Source organism: Acipenser ruthenus, chromosome 3 (genome assembly GCF_902713425.1).
Source record: "Acipenser ruthenus chromosome 3, fAciRut3.2 maternal haplotype, whole genome shotgun sequence".
Lineage (NCBI taxonomy): Eukaryota > Metazoa > Chordata > Actinopteri > Acipenseriformes > Acipenseridae > Acipenser > Acipenser ruthenus.
In genome coordinates, this window is record NC_081191.1 from 8,818,135 (window position 1) to 8,833,348 (window position 15,214).

General features: G+C 34.3%; 1 protein-coding gene across 2 annotated transcripts; it reads right to left on the reverse strand.

Annotated features, from left to right (window-relative positions):
• Window positions 1-1,065: 1,065 nt before the first annotated feature.
• LOC117435512 (tetraspanin-13-like) lies at window positions 1,066-14,214 on the reverse strand. 2 transcript variants are annotated; one of them, XM_034058764.3, is made up of 7 exons: window positions 14,023-14,214; window positions 13,706-13,776; window positions 6,070-6,237; window positions 4,608-4,688; window positions 3,471-3,584; window positions 2,694-2,804; window positions 1,066-2,418 (listed from the first exon to the last, which is right to left on the reverse strand). In XM_034058764.3, the coding sequence occupies exons 1-7, from the start codon at window positions 14,054-14,056 to the stop codon at window positions 2,344-2,346; spliced, it is 654 nt and encodes a 217-aa protein (XP_033914655.3). In that variant the 5' UTR covers window positions 14,057-14,214; the 3' UTR covers window positions 1,066-2,343. The 2 variants fall into 2 exon arrangements, with proteins under 2 accessions (XP_033914655.3, XP_033914656.1); XM_034058765.3 differs by having other exon boundaries at window positions 14,007-14,025.
• Window positions 14,215-15,214: the final 1,000 nt, after the last annotated feature.

Here is a 15,214-nt window from a genome sequence, read left to right on the forward strand (position 1 = left end):
ATGATTGTATTGTATTATTTTGCTATAGTTGAATGTAGTTTGGCAGAGGCAATGTTTGCAGCTTGTCTCTGCCAGATTACATCTTGTGAGAATGCGTGGTCGGCAGCAAATGAATTAATGACAGACTGCCTGTCGACTACGCATATAGAAAAGTCTTGTGCAGAATCTCCAGATTGATTAAGTGTTTGCTAATCTGGAAATGAACACATGTATAAAATATAAAACCTGCAGTGGGTGTTGGAAGAAAGAGAGAGAGATCTAAAACAAAGAAAATAACAATTGCTACATGTGCTGGAAGGCCTCAGCAACTCTATGTTTATTAGGCAAATTACAGCTGTAACTAAACTATAGCAGCATTTAAAACTTAATCGGGTATTTATTATTTTATCCATACACTTCATTTCTAGGGAAACAAAAAAATATTTCAACAACATGCTGCAATTATGTGGTTGTGGTTTTTCTTTTTGTTTGTTTTAAAAATCCAGGGTCATAGTTTAAAAAAATAAAATAAAATAAATAAATAAATAAATAAATAAATAAATAAAATAAATAAAATTATAATAATTTGCATGTGGTTTAATATAGGTAGATACTTTTTTTATTACAAAGCTATAGTTGTCTCTGTATCTTGAATAGCTAGAAATTAAAATACTTTAGGACCAGACGAGATGCTTAACTTGTACAATGTAATAATAATACCCAAGGCTGAAACAAACACCTGGACCTAATGGACCAACGTATTGCCTACTGCTACCCGACCTTATCACATTCTATTTTTCTTTTTTGGGACATACTGTGTTTTTAACATTGAAACTTAATTACTAAAACTTGGTCCAATTATTAATATAGTTTGGTAATGCTGACAGACCTGAAAATCAAAATAAGGCTCTTTGTGTTACTAAGTAATGAAAACTACTTAGTGTATGCTCATCTCTTTTCTTTAGTATTTGTCTGCTAAAAATATGTACCATAATTACAACAGTATAACAGGCAATTTTTCACATATTTTAGGAGAATCTTTGTGTTTTTTTTAGCAGGACATGGAATGCACAGAATCACCAAGTCTATTAGCACACACCACTGACAGGAGTTTTATTCGTGTAAACACACAAACAATCATTCACAGGATGAGAAAAGTGTTTCATATCCAGCAGATGCAGATCCAAATGTATTAACAAAATACTGAGCAGGTAAGAAAGGCCATTACTTTCGACAGCTGTTATGAGAATAAAGATAAAACATAGAACACTGTAGCACTACGCTTAGATTTTACCTTCACTTCATATACATTTTAAATGTACCCCTCATCAACCCACCAGAAACAAATATATAGCTAGGATTTAAAAGGTTTATTAGGCAAATCACAGCTCTAACTAAACTATATGAAACTATTTTTCTCAATTAAATGCAGCAGCAATTAAAACTTAAAATCAGACTTTTTTTATTTCATCCACATGCTTTTATTTCTGCAGAAGAACTAAACAAATATTTCTTGCACTTTTCATGCTGTAATGATGTGGTAATCGTTTATAGGTTTCTTTATTTTAAATAATCCAATATCCAGTTTCATAAAACTAATATGCACTGGGTTTAATATACTGTAGTTAGCTTATTACAAAGCTGCAGTTATGAGAGGCGCAGATAAAATGTTGGTCTTTCTTACGTGGACCTGCTTCTAAAAAGGTTTCTCAGTGATATACATTTTGTATGCATTTAAATTTTGCCTTTATTATTGCACAGATAGAGAATATGTTATTATACAAATGTAATACATCTTGTAACTTGCTATATTGACAATCCCTTAAAGCCAACATATTTCATTTAGAAAGAAAGCAAAACTGAAAAAAATGGATCTAGCCTTAGATAAAACAGAGAAACAAGTACTGTACTTAGTCTGTTTTACGTAACATAAGGTAAATCACATATTCCTATCTTAGAAGTTGATACAAGTTGAAGTAGTTATAAATATATGTTAGTAAATTACATTTTTATTGTCAGTAAAATACAAATTTGGTTGGAGTGTCATTTCAGCTATACAACCTCCACTCACAAAAGTGTTAAAGAGCACAGTGTTTCAATCACATAAGAACCTTATTGTGCATTCAAATTCTGAGAGCAGATCAGACTACAAGCACATAGTAGAATGCAGTGTGTTCACAGGAGTGCTATTGTATATCAAACCAAGCTTACAAGTCTCAGCTCTACAAAAATAGTTTTATTTAAAGATAACCTACCCCCCTGAAAACTGGTAACTTCCAAGAATTAAGGATATTTATTTTAGATACAGAAAAAGTCCATAAGATGATTTAGCGCAACATTTTTAGCACAGTTTACGATTTCAAATCACAGAAATGCACTTGGATTTGCACGGGGATCCTTTTGGTTCCTATACCTGTAGGTTAGCCACACTCCCAAAATCTGAAAAAAAAAATATATATATATGTGTCTGATACTTAGTCAACTTGTACTGTATTACTACAACTAGTAAATCTACAATAGATCAACATTACACTGTAATGCCAAGTTCAATCAAAAGCTAGTAATATACAAATGGAATAAAAAACTACATTTCCTTTGATTTTTTTTTTAAGCAGTAATTGTTTTTCACCACTTGATATGGCTGTTCAACACCACCCAACCAATACAGTAGCGCATTTATCATGCAAAGTTATTTATTTAAACTGTTCACTCACCTCAGAGAAGCTAAAGAATAGCCCAATACCTCCAACAAATCTCAGAACCTCTTCTGTATGCACTTGTATTTTAGATACACATGATACACAGGAACTATTATAGAAGCAAGGCTGAAATCATAAGAGTACAAAAAGTACAACTTAACATGATTAATAACCCAAACGTTTTCAAATCATACACATTAACACAAGTTTTACATTACCAAGTGTAAGCAAAACAATTCAAATACTTCAATGCACATTATATTTGTTATTTTGGTACACGTTTGTAATTCCACAAACAAACAAAACGTGCATCATGCCCTTGTCATCCACTTTTATAAGTTAGAAGAATCTCTGGACAGATCGTACCAATTTTAATATTATATTATGCTTTACTGCGAAGGCTGGTATTGCTTTGAGGCGAATACCCCGGAAATGCTTCATCAGTTCTAACATAACACTGACATGGTTGATTCGCACAGGAGTAAAAAGACACAGGAACACAGGACGCCCGAGTTTGAAATTTTACAGGATGTCCCTGTTTATCTGGTGATTTTTAGTCCCTTTGCGAATCGGACTGTAGTGTGCATTCATTTGCCTTTTCTGTAAGAGTATCTTTCAAGCCACTGTCCTCCAGAAAAGGCTTTTAGCATGAAAGAGCAGAAGTGGTCTTCAATTCAGAGGGATATCAGTTGCAAAGGTGCTGGCTAGAAACAGAGACCCTCACCTGAGCCCCTTAAGGAAGAGTCAAAGTAAAAAAAAAAAACACATTAACACAATGAAGTATTTACTCACAGCACTGCAAGTCTCGTTGTAATTAACACTGGCAAAGCCACAGCAATCTAGACTGTTCTCCACATCCCTTTGTGTGGTGTCAGAAGTGTTCCACCCTACCTCAAGCAGATGGTTCTGCAAGGAGAGAGATTTTAACTGCAGATAAAGAACAGACTTTGTACAGTGCATCAGAGTTTGCATGATCATTTATTTACATTGTCAGATAGTATGATGTCAATAGATAAACTGATCATACAATCTGCACAAAACTGTTTTTATTTCTTGGCGATTCAACAATTGCCTAACAGATAAATGTGAAAAACATTTTCGTTCAGCAATTACATCGCAAAAAATAGGTGTTGTGAGTCGGCATTTACAGAGTAGCTGAAGATTCAATTACTTCCATATTGGCTAGAAAGTCTGTGCGCAGAGAAGTATAGAAATATTTCGGTTTTGGAATATAACAAGACCTTGTTTTTCTCCATGGATATTGTGAAGCAAAGCACCACCAAGTTAAAGTAAGTTATTGCTTTTCATATGTAAATATCTGTTAATGTCTATATATGTTTGATATTGCAATTGTGTTATTACATTTTGGGGTAACACTTTAAATTAAGTGATTTCAAATGAAATTCCTATTGATTTCAAAAGTTACAAGCATGAGTTCATAACATTTACCATAATACACATAAACAGACACTTATTTTAAAGTGTTACCCACTTTTCTGTGTTTTTTCAAGACTGATATTGATACCAATATACAACATTCATATCGTTGCCCACCGCTAATATATATGCATTGAGTGGTAAACTTTCTAATCACCCTGTGTGTGTATATATGTACACACACACACACACACACAGAGAGAGTATATAGTCTACAATAGATAAAATGATATGCTACATACCATATGCTAAATGCATTTATATTGCTTAGACAGCCATGTTGTAATTTCCATTATCTACTGTATCGTCATGAACATTTTGGCTCTCAAACTAGGATGACAGACTGGTAAAACAGAGCATCCTGAATTTCACATTAAAAAAAACAGATACAACATAGATAAATAAAGAAACTTAGACTTTTAATGGTAGTTATCTAGAAAAATCTTGACTGTAGGTGCAAAACATTTTAAATTATTTCCAATTACTACTTACCTGTTGTTCTTTATTTAGGGCAAGACAAGCACTCGATACTGAAAACTGGACAACAAACACCATGAAGAGTATGATCATGTACTGAAGATTTAGAATCAAGGAGACAGATTTTAGACGTGCAAATGACAACACTGTTTTATACTGTTCATAATGCATGCACCTTCAATAAACTATAAATCCTTATGAGAAAAAAAACAACACATGGATAATTTGTATTGTAAGATAGTATTTCCCGTAACTCTGCACACAATTATCTTTTATCATTAACCAAGCGTCAACACTTCAGGAATGAAAGACTGTCTCTCTTTAAACAAGCATTTTCTTAAGTCGCTATAATACTACATTTTATAGCGTGGGTCACACAAACAACATGTGCAAAGTGCATTAGTCGTATTAATCTCCAAGGTGTTCACGCCCCACTAAGTAAACCCCACAAAGTAAGTTAGTAACAAACAAACAAACATGTCCCACCTGTCATTTAACCTTTTTTTCTCTAGATATAATGGTTTGGAGGATAACATACGTATGTACAGCTGTGGCCTATAGAATGAACTCATTCTGCTTCATAAAGTCAAATGAAACCTGCTGAACAATGTTATGTTAACATATTGAATTACATACCGCTTTGTAGTTTTCCATATACTTAATCCAACTACTATTATGGCTTCCGGTAGGCTTTTGTGATATCATTTTCTAGTTTCTTTGATTACATGATGTTAAATAAAAGATTATTATTATTATTTGTTTATTTAGCAGACGCCTTTATCCAAGGCGATTTACAGAGACTAGGGTGTGTGAACTACGCATCAGCTGCAGAGTCACTTACAATTACATCTCACTCAAAAGACAGAGCACAAGGAGGTTAAGTGACTTGCTCAGGGTCACACAATGAGTCAGTGGCTGAGGTGGGATTTGAACCGGGGACCTCCTGGTTACAAGCCCTTTTTCTTTAACCACTGGACCACACAGCCTCTGATCAACGAAAGATCTAAATTATGTTGATATAGTTTTTTTTTTGTTTTTTTAAATTATGTCTAATCCTCAGTGATGTAAAACCTTTGGCCACAGCTGTATATGTAAAACTTGTGACACACATATGTAAACGCGAAATCGCTATATTTCTATTGATGGGATCTGTAACCAGAGCAAGAGGTAATAACCTGCAGTCATTTATCATTGTAAAAGAAATAACTGGACAACAGTGCACCACAGAATTAACTGAACTACCCTGGATTAAATATATTGACTCAGCAATTAAATATATTGACTTGGGTTCCTGCAGTGCACGACTTCACAGACTGTGTCTGCAAGAACACATCTTGTCTAATTTAAGGACAGGATTATTGATTTAATTCTGCGACAATGGATGCCACAATGTTCAGTAAAGTGAGCAATAGCCTGTAGCGCATTCATTCAGAGTGTATAGTGTTTCTTAATCTTCCAATTCCTGGTTAAAGGATACAAAAAACAGCAACACTTGGTGATGCTTCAAGGCACCAATCAATCCGACTACTGCCACAAGGAAGAGGAATATCCCGACTCCGATAACTCCGCCCACGACCTGGAAGCTGGAAATAAGGCCGAACCACTTCCCCCAAGCAGCAATCCCAATCATCAGCAAACTCACCATCTGCAAGAACAAAAAGCAGATTTCACTTACAATTTCATTTAATAGTAATTGTAGTAAAATTATTATTTTAAAACTGTATTTATTTTTTGAAATTATTTTGCTGCTTTAAAAAAATGCTTTAAGATGACTGATACAATACTTATTTTAATCATTGCTCTTTAACTGTGTGAAGTTTTGTACTTGCTTTTACATAATACCATTAATTAAAATATTATTTTTTTAATGCCTATAAAGAAAAACAAGATTACATTTGGGCAAAATCCCTATTCAAATACAGGTAAATCAAGATTACTGAATGTAAATATGTAAATTTGTTGAACCCAACTGGAAAAGCTCTAAAGATAAAATTATACTGACGTTGTCAGTTTAAAAAAAAAAAACTCTGAACAAGTCGATTTTCTAGGCATTTTTGCGGGGCCTTAAAAGGAGCGAGTGAGCGACTAATACACAGGTGCGACGTATGAGCCGGTGTGTCTAATATTAAACTACTGCACCAGTCCACAATGGGATTACTACAACCACGGTTATGTCTCACACAAACTTAACTGTCAACAACCTGGTTTATTAGTTTATTCTTCAACTTGTTTGGGTACTCAATAAGCTAAAATATAATACTGGTACTTTAATACAGATGTGACGTGCGATTTAGAACATAATTTTACACTCTGTTAATTATTAAATTTGGAAAAACAAATATTTTCTAGCAGTTAAACTAAAAACAACACTGTAAAATTATTAATGGAATAAAATGTTGCAAACAAGGGTTACTTCGAAACTAAACCTGTGTATCTTTATTTATCGGTGTTGAGCATGTAGGAAAATAATACATTCTAAAAAAGTATTTTAAACACAAATTAAAGTCTCAAAAAGGGGGGAGCAACTTTTACACCAGTGTGACCTATAAAAACAATCGTCAGGAGATCTGCAGGCGTGTAGATGAGATTGCTGATTGTCTGGTGAACCTCTTTCCCTTTTGTTTATAAATTGTTTTGGTTATATTGTTGAGCACATTGACTAAGTTTTTGCAACAGTTGGGTCTGGGGGCTGAGTGGGTTCTGAATCATCAAGATGTATCTGCCTTAAAAGCAGTCATGCACACTGTTATTATGAATCTTACAAAAGTAGTCAAGGGGAGACAATTCCCATATCTATCGAAGCAGCAACAGCAAGTATAATGGAAAAAACATAATACCTTGAATCAGATCTTGAATACACAATAAAATTGTTTCTGCAAGTGTTTAGCATATGTTTAGCATAGGTAAACTTCTAAGGGCCTGATTTACATAGCTTAGCTCATCCTTGTGCCCTGAAATAAAAGCGAGAGTTCTGACATGACTTCATATCCGGTCAAGAGTCCAGAGCCCTAACCATTAATCGGGATACTGTGTTATTGTCTATTGCATACACTTTTATTCTGTACATTTTTTATATTATTGTATTTTAAAACAAATGATAACACAAGCTAGAACTATTCTAATATCCTACGTTTATGTTCCTTAATTGTTGCTGTAATATGCTTGTAACAGGGCGAGGAGCCCTGTATATTTTATTTGTTTATTTATTTTTAGAACGGGGTCTCCCTTTCTGCCCCTGTGCAGTTTGTTATTTTGCATTTGTTTTAGTTGTTATTATTATGATTATTGTTGTTGTAGTAGTATTATTTTTATGGTTTATTGTTTTATAAATATAGCGGCAGAGTCGTGTTTTGATATTGTATATATGATCACAAAGCACCGCGTGTGTTTGTTATTACTTAAAATGTGCTCTGGCAGAGGTGAGGTAGAGTACTTGTCCTCTGTCAGGAATAATTAAAAAACCTTGTGGCCATCTCCCGAGTTAATTAAGTGATTAATTTATTGCTAATCGTAGATGGTCACCTGTATATAAATCTGCAGCTCTCTACCCTCAGGGTGGGTGTGTTCAGAGGAGGAACGATAGCAAGAGCGATACATTTATTTGAAAAGAATAGGAACAGCAATCTGCCCAGCCTGACCTATTCGGTTTTGTGTTTTGTGTTTTGTTTAAACTTTTATTTTGCTCTGTGCGCCGTGTTTTTCTGTTTAAATATTTATTTTTGTTTTGTTATTGAAATAAACTGCGCTTGCTGCACCTTTTCACTGCAGTACTGCCTCAGTGTGTTTGTTTCCTGCTGCTGGCCTGACGTCACCCTGTCACAATGCTACTTAAACACAATGTTCTAAACGCACAGTAAACAAAAATCTTAGTAGAAAATGGCATGCACTGGGACCCAGGGTAATACCCGAAGCACCGAGCTGCCAAGCTCAATTGAGATCACCTTGCAAGTTTTCCTTGCTGTTGCATATTGATTTGTTGAACTTGTGTGCATGCAAATATAATTATTTTACCTTGACAATGCCCATTACCCGTCCCCACTATTTTACCCCTTTTTTCATAGAGTATTTCCCCAAACTGAAGAAGTATGGGTAACCTCCACAATATTAACCCTCCTCCATTACCTGAGTATTTTCAGGTGTGGTATGTTCATATTCTAGCAGTCGTTACTAAAATGTTATATTTCATTACAAAACATATTTCAATCTTCCATGAAATATGACATTTAAAAAAGCAACCAACTTATCTTATGTTAATTAAATATATATGCAATGGCCCTTTCTTAACATACAGTAAAACTTAAAATAATTGCTAATACCTAATACCGTTTTTAAATACAAATTCATACTTCTGCTTGTTCATTTTCCAACGTTTTGCATACCATATCCGTGTTAACCAGTGCATGTAAAAAGAGTGAAATAATACTTTCGCTTTATACTTGTGGGTGTACAATACAATTTTGTTATAAAACAAAACTTAGTTCCCACTGACACACAACCTTTTATCAAAGACACAAGGCTGTGTCTTAGCGGCTTCTCAATGCTCGCATGAAGCATGTGAAGCTATTGATCTAATATAAAACGCCAATATACGCCAATATCCAATATACGCGTCGAGTCTGCTGGCAAATATTGTAAATAAATGCCAGAGGTGTTTAATTGAAGTTTTACAGTAATCCTAAAGACTAACCTTTCTTTTTTTCTTAAATTTGTAAACATTTCAAGAAACCGGGTAACTGTAAGCAGCCCTTTTACAGTATTTCCACGCCTTATCTTTCCGCACTATTCATGTTTTCTTCCGTTTGCTCAGCTAAAACAGCTTTGCAGGCATTCTGTTGCTTTGTTATTATTATTATTATTTATTTCTTAGCAGACGCCCTTATCCAGGGCGACTTACAATCGTAAGCAAAAACATTTCAAGCGTTACAATACAAGTAATACAATAAGAGCAAGAAATACAATAACTTTTGTTCAAGTAAAGTACAAGTTTGAGTCAGCTAAAAAGGCCTAATATGCCATAAAATGATGTAGCATTATGATTTATAGTGTTAGGAACCAGGCATTTTAACTGGTCTAAAGGAAAATAATCAATTACAACATTTGGTAACATCTTAAAGTAGTAGAAATACTATTTTGGTTCCCAAGATACAGCAATGTGAAAAAGTAGGTTAATGTGACTTCATTCAAAACGATTATGGTTAATTAATCAAAATGATCGTGTCAACTGTAAAACAGACACAGGCTCCAGTTTAAAGAAGGGAACTATTTGTATTTGATGTCAAACTGTTCAGATACAAAGACTGAGAGGAACGGAGGTTCCTCGCACCAAGTTATCAGTGAGAACTGCCAGAGACTCTCTATACAGCAAGGATAGTTTGTGTTTTCAGGGTATTAGCACAGCAAAAGTAAATCATCCAAAAGCACATTTCTTATTATGACAGTATGCAAAATCAGATAAAAGCTTTCAATACAAATCAGGATAACACCTAATCATTATTTACAAAATTCCAGTTTGTCTCGTTAGTTGTTAAACTGTAACTTTACTGCTAAACTACTTGCAAATGTTGTAAAATGAAAGTACAAAGACTGTGGCGTGAAAGCGAGGGCATCTGCATTGCAAGCTACATTAGAAGCATGTCTGGGGTTTGATTCCCACAAAGGGTTTATATTGCAAAAAAAAAAAATTTATTTTAATTTATGTGTAACACATTTAATGTGAAACAAATTTAGTTGAGATGAATGACACTTTCATTGAACATACACTTTTCCACACATGACTAACGTGCATATAAGGCAGGATTCAAACCCTAACTAGTCATACTTTCACTCCAACTAACCGCTACACCTCACAGATTCACATCTTAACTCTTTCAACAGACTAGGTTACTATTTACATTTACCCTATCCAAAAGGCAATACAATGCCTCAATACAGGTTGAACAATTTTGCTTTTCCCGTAATGTGTGTTATTATTATGAAAAAGAAGTGATATCTGAAACAGAAACACATTGGAAATGTGAAAAAAAAGTTATCAAAAGTGCCCAGCCATGTAAAGTTATATAAAAAAATTAATAAAAAAGCCAAGTTTCAAAAAACCATTGGGGCAACGTTGCTCAGCACCAAGCAAATAGGCACAACTGCAAAAGCGGTGGGGATCACGGCTTCCCTAATTGTTTCTACTAACTTGGCTTGTGTTTTTCAAGCACAATAAAAGTGGATCGAACTTGCATCAAAAACACAAGACTGCAAGATTGTTTCAGCAATTAAAGAAACATATCTCTACACCTGGGGAAAGCAAAGCACAAATGCGATTTAAAAGCATGTATAAGTTGGATTGTACCAAACCTGCTTGCAATATGGCTACCACAAGATGGAGCAACATGTGTCCCAAAACCTGCTGAGGACGACTAGCATATGTCACTTCAAATTGATAAGCATTCCATTTTTATTCATTCATTCATTATTTAAAAACGGGGTGGGAACAGTAACTGGACACTTATTCTGAATGTCGCACCCAGTAAAACCCTGTAATAAATGTCCATCTGATAAATATTTCAGTTTGTAGCAGAACAGGTTATACTGGAGTTAATTCTAACCTAATTTACAACACATCCAAGTCCTGCTAATGGTTGGCATAACAACACTGTATATTTAGTTTCAGCTAATTAAGTAGTCACAATGTTCCCGTTTCCAGTTTCTATATTAAGAGGCAACAAGGATTTACTGCAGTGGAAAGATTTTTCAAGCAATTTTCTGTCATTAAAGGATTTTTCCTTTTTTTTTTTTTTTTTATAAAAATAAAATAAAGATAGATACTGTACTAGACCAGGGGTGGCCAACCCGGTCCTGGTGAGCCACAATCCTGCAGGTTTTCTGGGTATCTGTAAATTGTTAACCTGGACTTTTTTTGTGTGTTGACCAAATAAGAAAATAATTGGTTCAATTAAGTAATTGAGAACTCGGGTAGAACGAAAACCAAAAGACCCTGCAGCTCTCCAGGACCAGGGTTGGCCACCCCTGCATTAGACTCTCCAAGGCATAAAACAAGTTTTGGAAACCAGTCCCGAAAGTGTATACTAATTCCATAGCATTACCATATGCTAGCATGTAGAGATTAGAAACACACATTTTCAACTTCCTTTGGTTCCAAATTAAAGGACTTGCCGCATTCATGATTCATGCTGGCTGTGAATCAGTTTCCAAGGACAAGGTTGTTACTTAAAGTACATTTAGAGTAAAATAAAAATCATGATGCAAACTTAAATGGTAACCATAACAAATGTGACTTGTAGCCATGTTTCTTTCAGTTATTGAAAGGCATGGTTCAGTCATTTCTCAAAGCATATGATATGTTCCTGTAGGGCTTCAGATTAAATTATACAATTTGAGTTTCAACCAGAAAATACTTAGATATTATTTTTTTGGTTATGGGGGAATTTTTATAATAATAATAATAAATTATACATTTGTGTGTATATATATATATATATATATATATATATATATATATATATATATATATATATATAATTACACACAAATGTATACTGTATTATTATTATTTATTTCTTAGCAGACGCCCTTATCCAGGGCGACTTACAACTGTTTCAAGATATCACATTATTTTTACATACAATTACCCATTTATACAGTTGGGTTTCTACTGGAGCAATCTAGGTAAAGTACCTTGCTCAAGGGTACAGCAGCAGTGTCCCCCACCTGGGAACGAATCCACAACCCTCCGGTCAAGAGTCCAGAGCCCTAACCACTACTCCACACTGTATGCGTCCAGTCCTTGGAGGAGCAATATTAAAATACCACCACATTTGAAGACCACTTCACGCCACGTTTATCATGTCATTTTCTGTGATGCATTATTCTATTGTTAGACAACACTAATCCTCACTTTTTTAGCATCCAATTAGGTGGGAATGTTTTTACTTAGTGATATTTTCTATTAGTTGTTCATATTTTTCTCAATATATGGGCTTATTGTTCCATTCATGCTGTCAGGATATTAAAAGGAGTTATAAACCCAGACATTCAAATTCAGTTTCTTACCTTGTATTAGCATTTTGCAATATTACCACTGGTCCCCTTTCTTTGTGTGAAAAATGTTTTCTCAATTGTTTTCACTTTTTAAGCAGACCATGGAATTTTACATAATAGGAGGAATGAAGTGTAAATGTTCTAAACCTATTTATCCATAATTACAGAAAATAAAACAGAGAACATATATTTAGCATACCAAGGGGACCAGTGATATTGCTAGCTAATATGCAGGAAAACTTGACTCATAACTTCTTTAAAAGAGTGGTCTTGCTTTACCACTAAAATACCTCTTTCAAACCTCAAAGAGAACGCATTCCATGCAAACTGGTTTTTCAACGACTGAACATTTAGTCTGACCTTGCAAAGAACATGAGGTCATGCTCCAAGCTGTGACAATATAAAGATAATAAAATGTTCAATAAAAAACATAGGCATCTGATGAAAAACGGCACCTCCAAACATCCCCCCGTTTTGACACACTCGATACAAGTTTACATTTACTTTGAAGGGCTTTAAATCACTCCAATGGGCGGACTGTGTTCCCCAAAAAATACTTTAAAGTCCTTTGTCAGTATTTGCTGAGCTGTATATAAATGTAAAGAAGAGCAGCGACATGACGAATAACTCTAAACGTAACCTTTGACTTTTCTTTTAACGTAACAAATATATCATTTGTGGGGAAAAAAAAGGTTCAAAAGATCCACGAAATTCATTAAAACTAATATATACAATATTTTCATATATCCACAATATGATAAAGTAAAAAAATACTGCCAATTAATTTAGTTGATTTATTTTTCAGCACAGCAACCACAAATATTCTGCACTGCATGTGACGTCTTACAGGTGCTTTGGCTACGTCACTCCAATGTTTAATTTAGCAATACTTTCTAGAATAATTCCACAAGCTTTCACTCTACGTATGGTATACACAAACAAAGCCCAAGACGATTTGGACATGAATAAAGCTAATGATTACGCATAGAGAAGAAAAAAGAACAAAGAAAAAAAAAACGCTCATATGACCAACATACATCAGGTTATATCACATTACTTATACTCACAATGTAGAGAATGTTCAGGGCGCACAGGGAATTCTTGGAACAGGTAAACCCGCCGCAAACCATTGTGAATGCTATAACAATTACAAATAAAGCGTAGAAGAAATAACAGATTATAACACACGAAGAAGAAAAAAATGACAGCCGCTTCAAAGATCTAAATCATTAATTTTAAAACAGACGCCTGCGTAATGCAGAGAACAGCTCAACCAGAAACATCTAAGGTACTCTGATTGGCAAATTTTCTTTAAACATATGCAAATCAATGCGGAAATGCAAGTGGTCAAAGATCTTCTTTACACACAGATCTTCAACTCCACCTTTTCCTCCGTCCCTGTCGAACCGGTGCATCATGGGAATCCAAAGAGTTCTGGGAGCGACTTATCCCCTAACTGTATAATGTAAAATCTGCCTCATTTCCTATTCCAAGCCTTCTCTTTTTAAAACGATTGCATTTTTAAACACGATTCATCTAGATAAATTTAGAGACACCCCTCCTTAACCCATACGTGTTATTGTTTCTACGATCGATGTTTTCACCTGGCCTGACGAGAGCTCTTTATCGCCAAAGTGCTGTCAGAAATTGCCACTGTCATGCATATTCATGAACAGTCAAGACTGGGGCGGTTTGGTTGTCAAGGATCGACAATAATTAGAACTACAGTATAATACCCCGGAGGTTGTGGCAATATTGAAAAAAAAATAGTAGCATCTCCCTTTTATTTTTCCTCGGGATGATCTTTTGATATCCGTAAATTAAATATAAAGTTTAAGAGGATATAAGTAAAATATACATAAAATACATTAAGAACTACTATTGTTCGAGTATTCAAAACTGTTCAGTCATGAATTGCAACTGTAACTGAGAACTGAGCCAAGAATATAGACAAGCTGATAATTTAAAAAAGAGACGTACATTTACATATTTTAAATGAAGCAGTTGCTTTAATTAATAAGACATGAAGTATTTTTTAATAATAGACACTTTTTAATAATGCATAAACAATGCATATAAGGAGAAAGAATATGAAACAGACTTCAACCTATGACAAGCTTCTTAAAGGAATAAACATTTTTAAATGAAGCAGTTGCTATTAATTAATAGATGCACTGCATTTTTAATAATAAGGAATACTTGTAACTTTAGTATCCATGTTAATTTTCATTTTATGGATTGCTCTGTTTTGTCCAAAACAATTTATATTTATCACAATTCAGACATTATGTCAATTCGTACAGATAAACATTAAAAACAGATCTATAATTCATACAATAGATGCCGATTATTAGCAATGCTGATAAAGACAACTTTTGGTTATTAACATTTTTACAGGATCCAATCCTATCCTATGATTTTTCGCTTATTGACAACTTTCAGATAATTACAACTTTTTGATGGCTACCAAGCAGCATCTACTGTATAATAGATTAGATAAAAGGGCATTCAGAACAGAAAATAGGAGGCACTTTTTTACACAGAGAATTGTGAGGGTCTGGAACCAACTCCCCTGT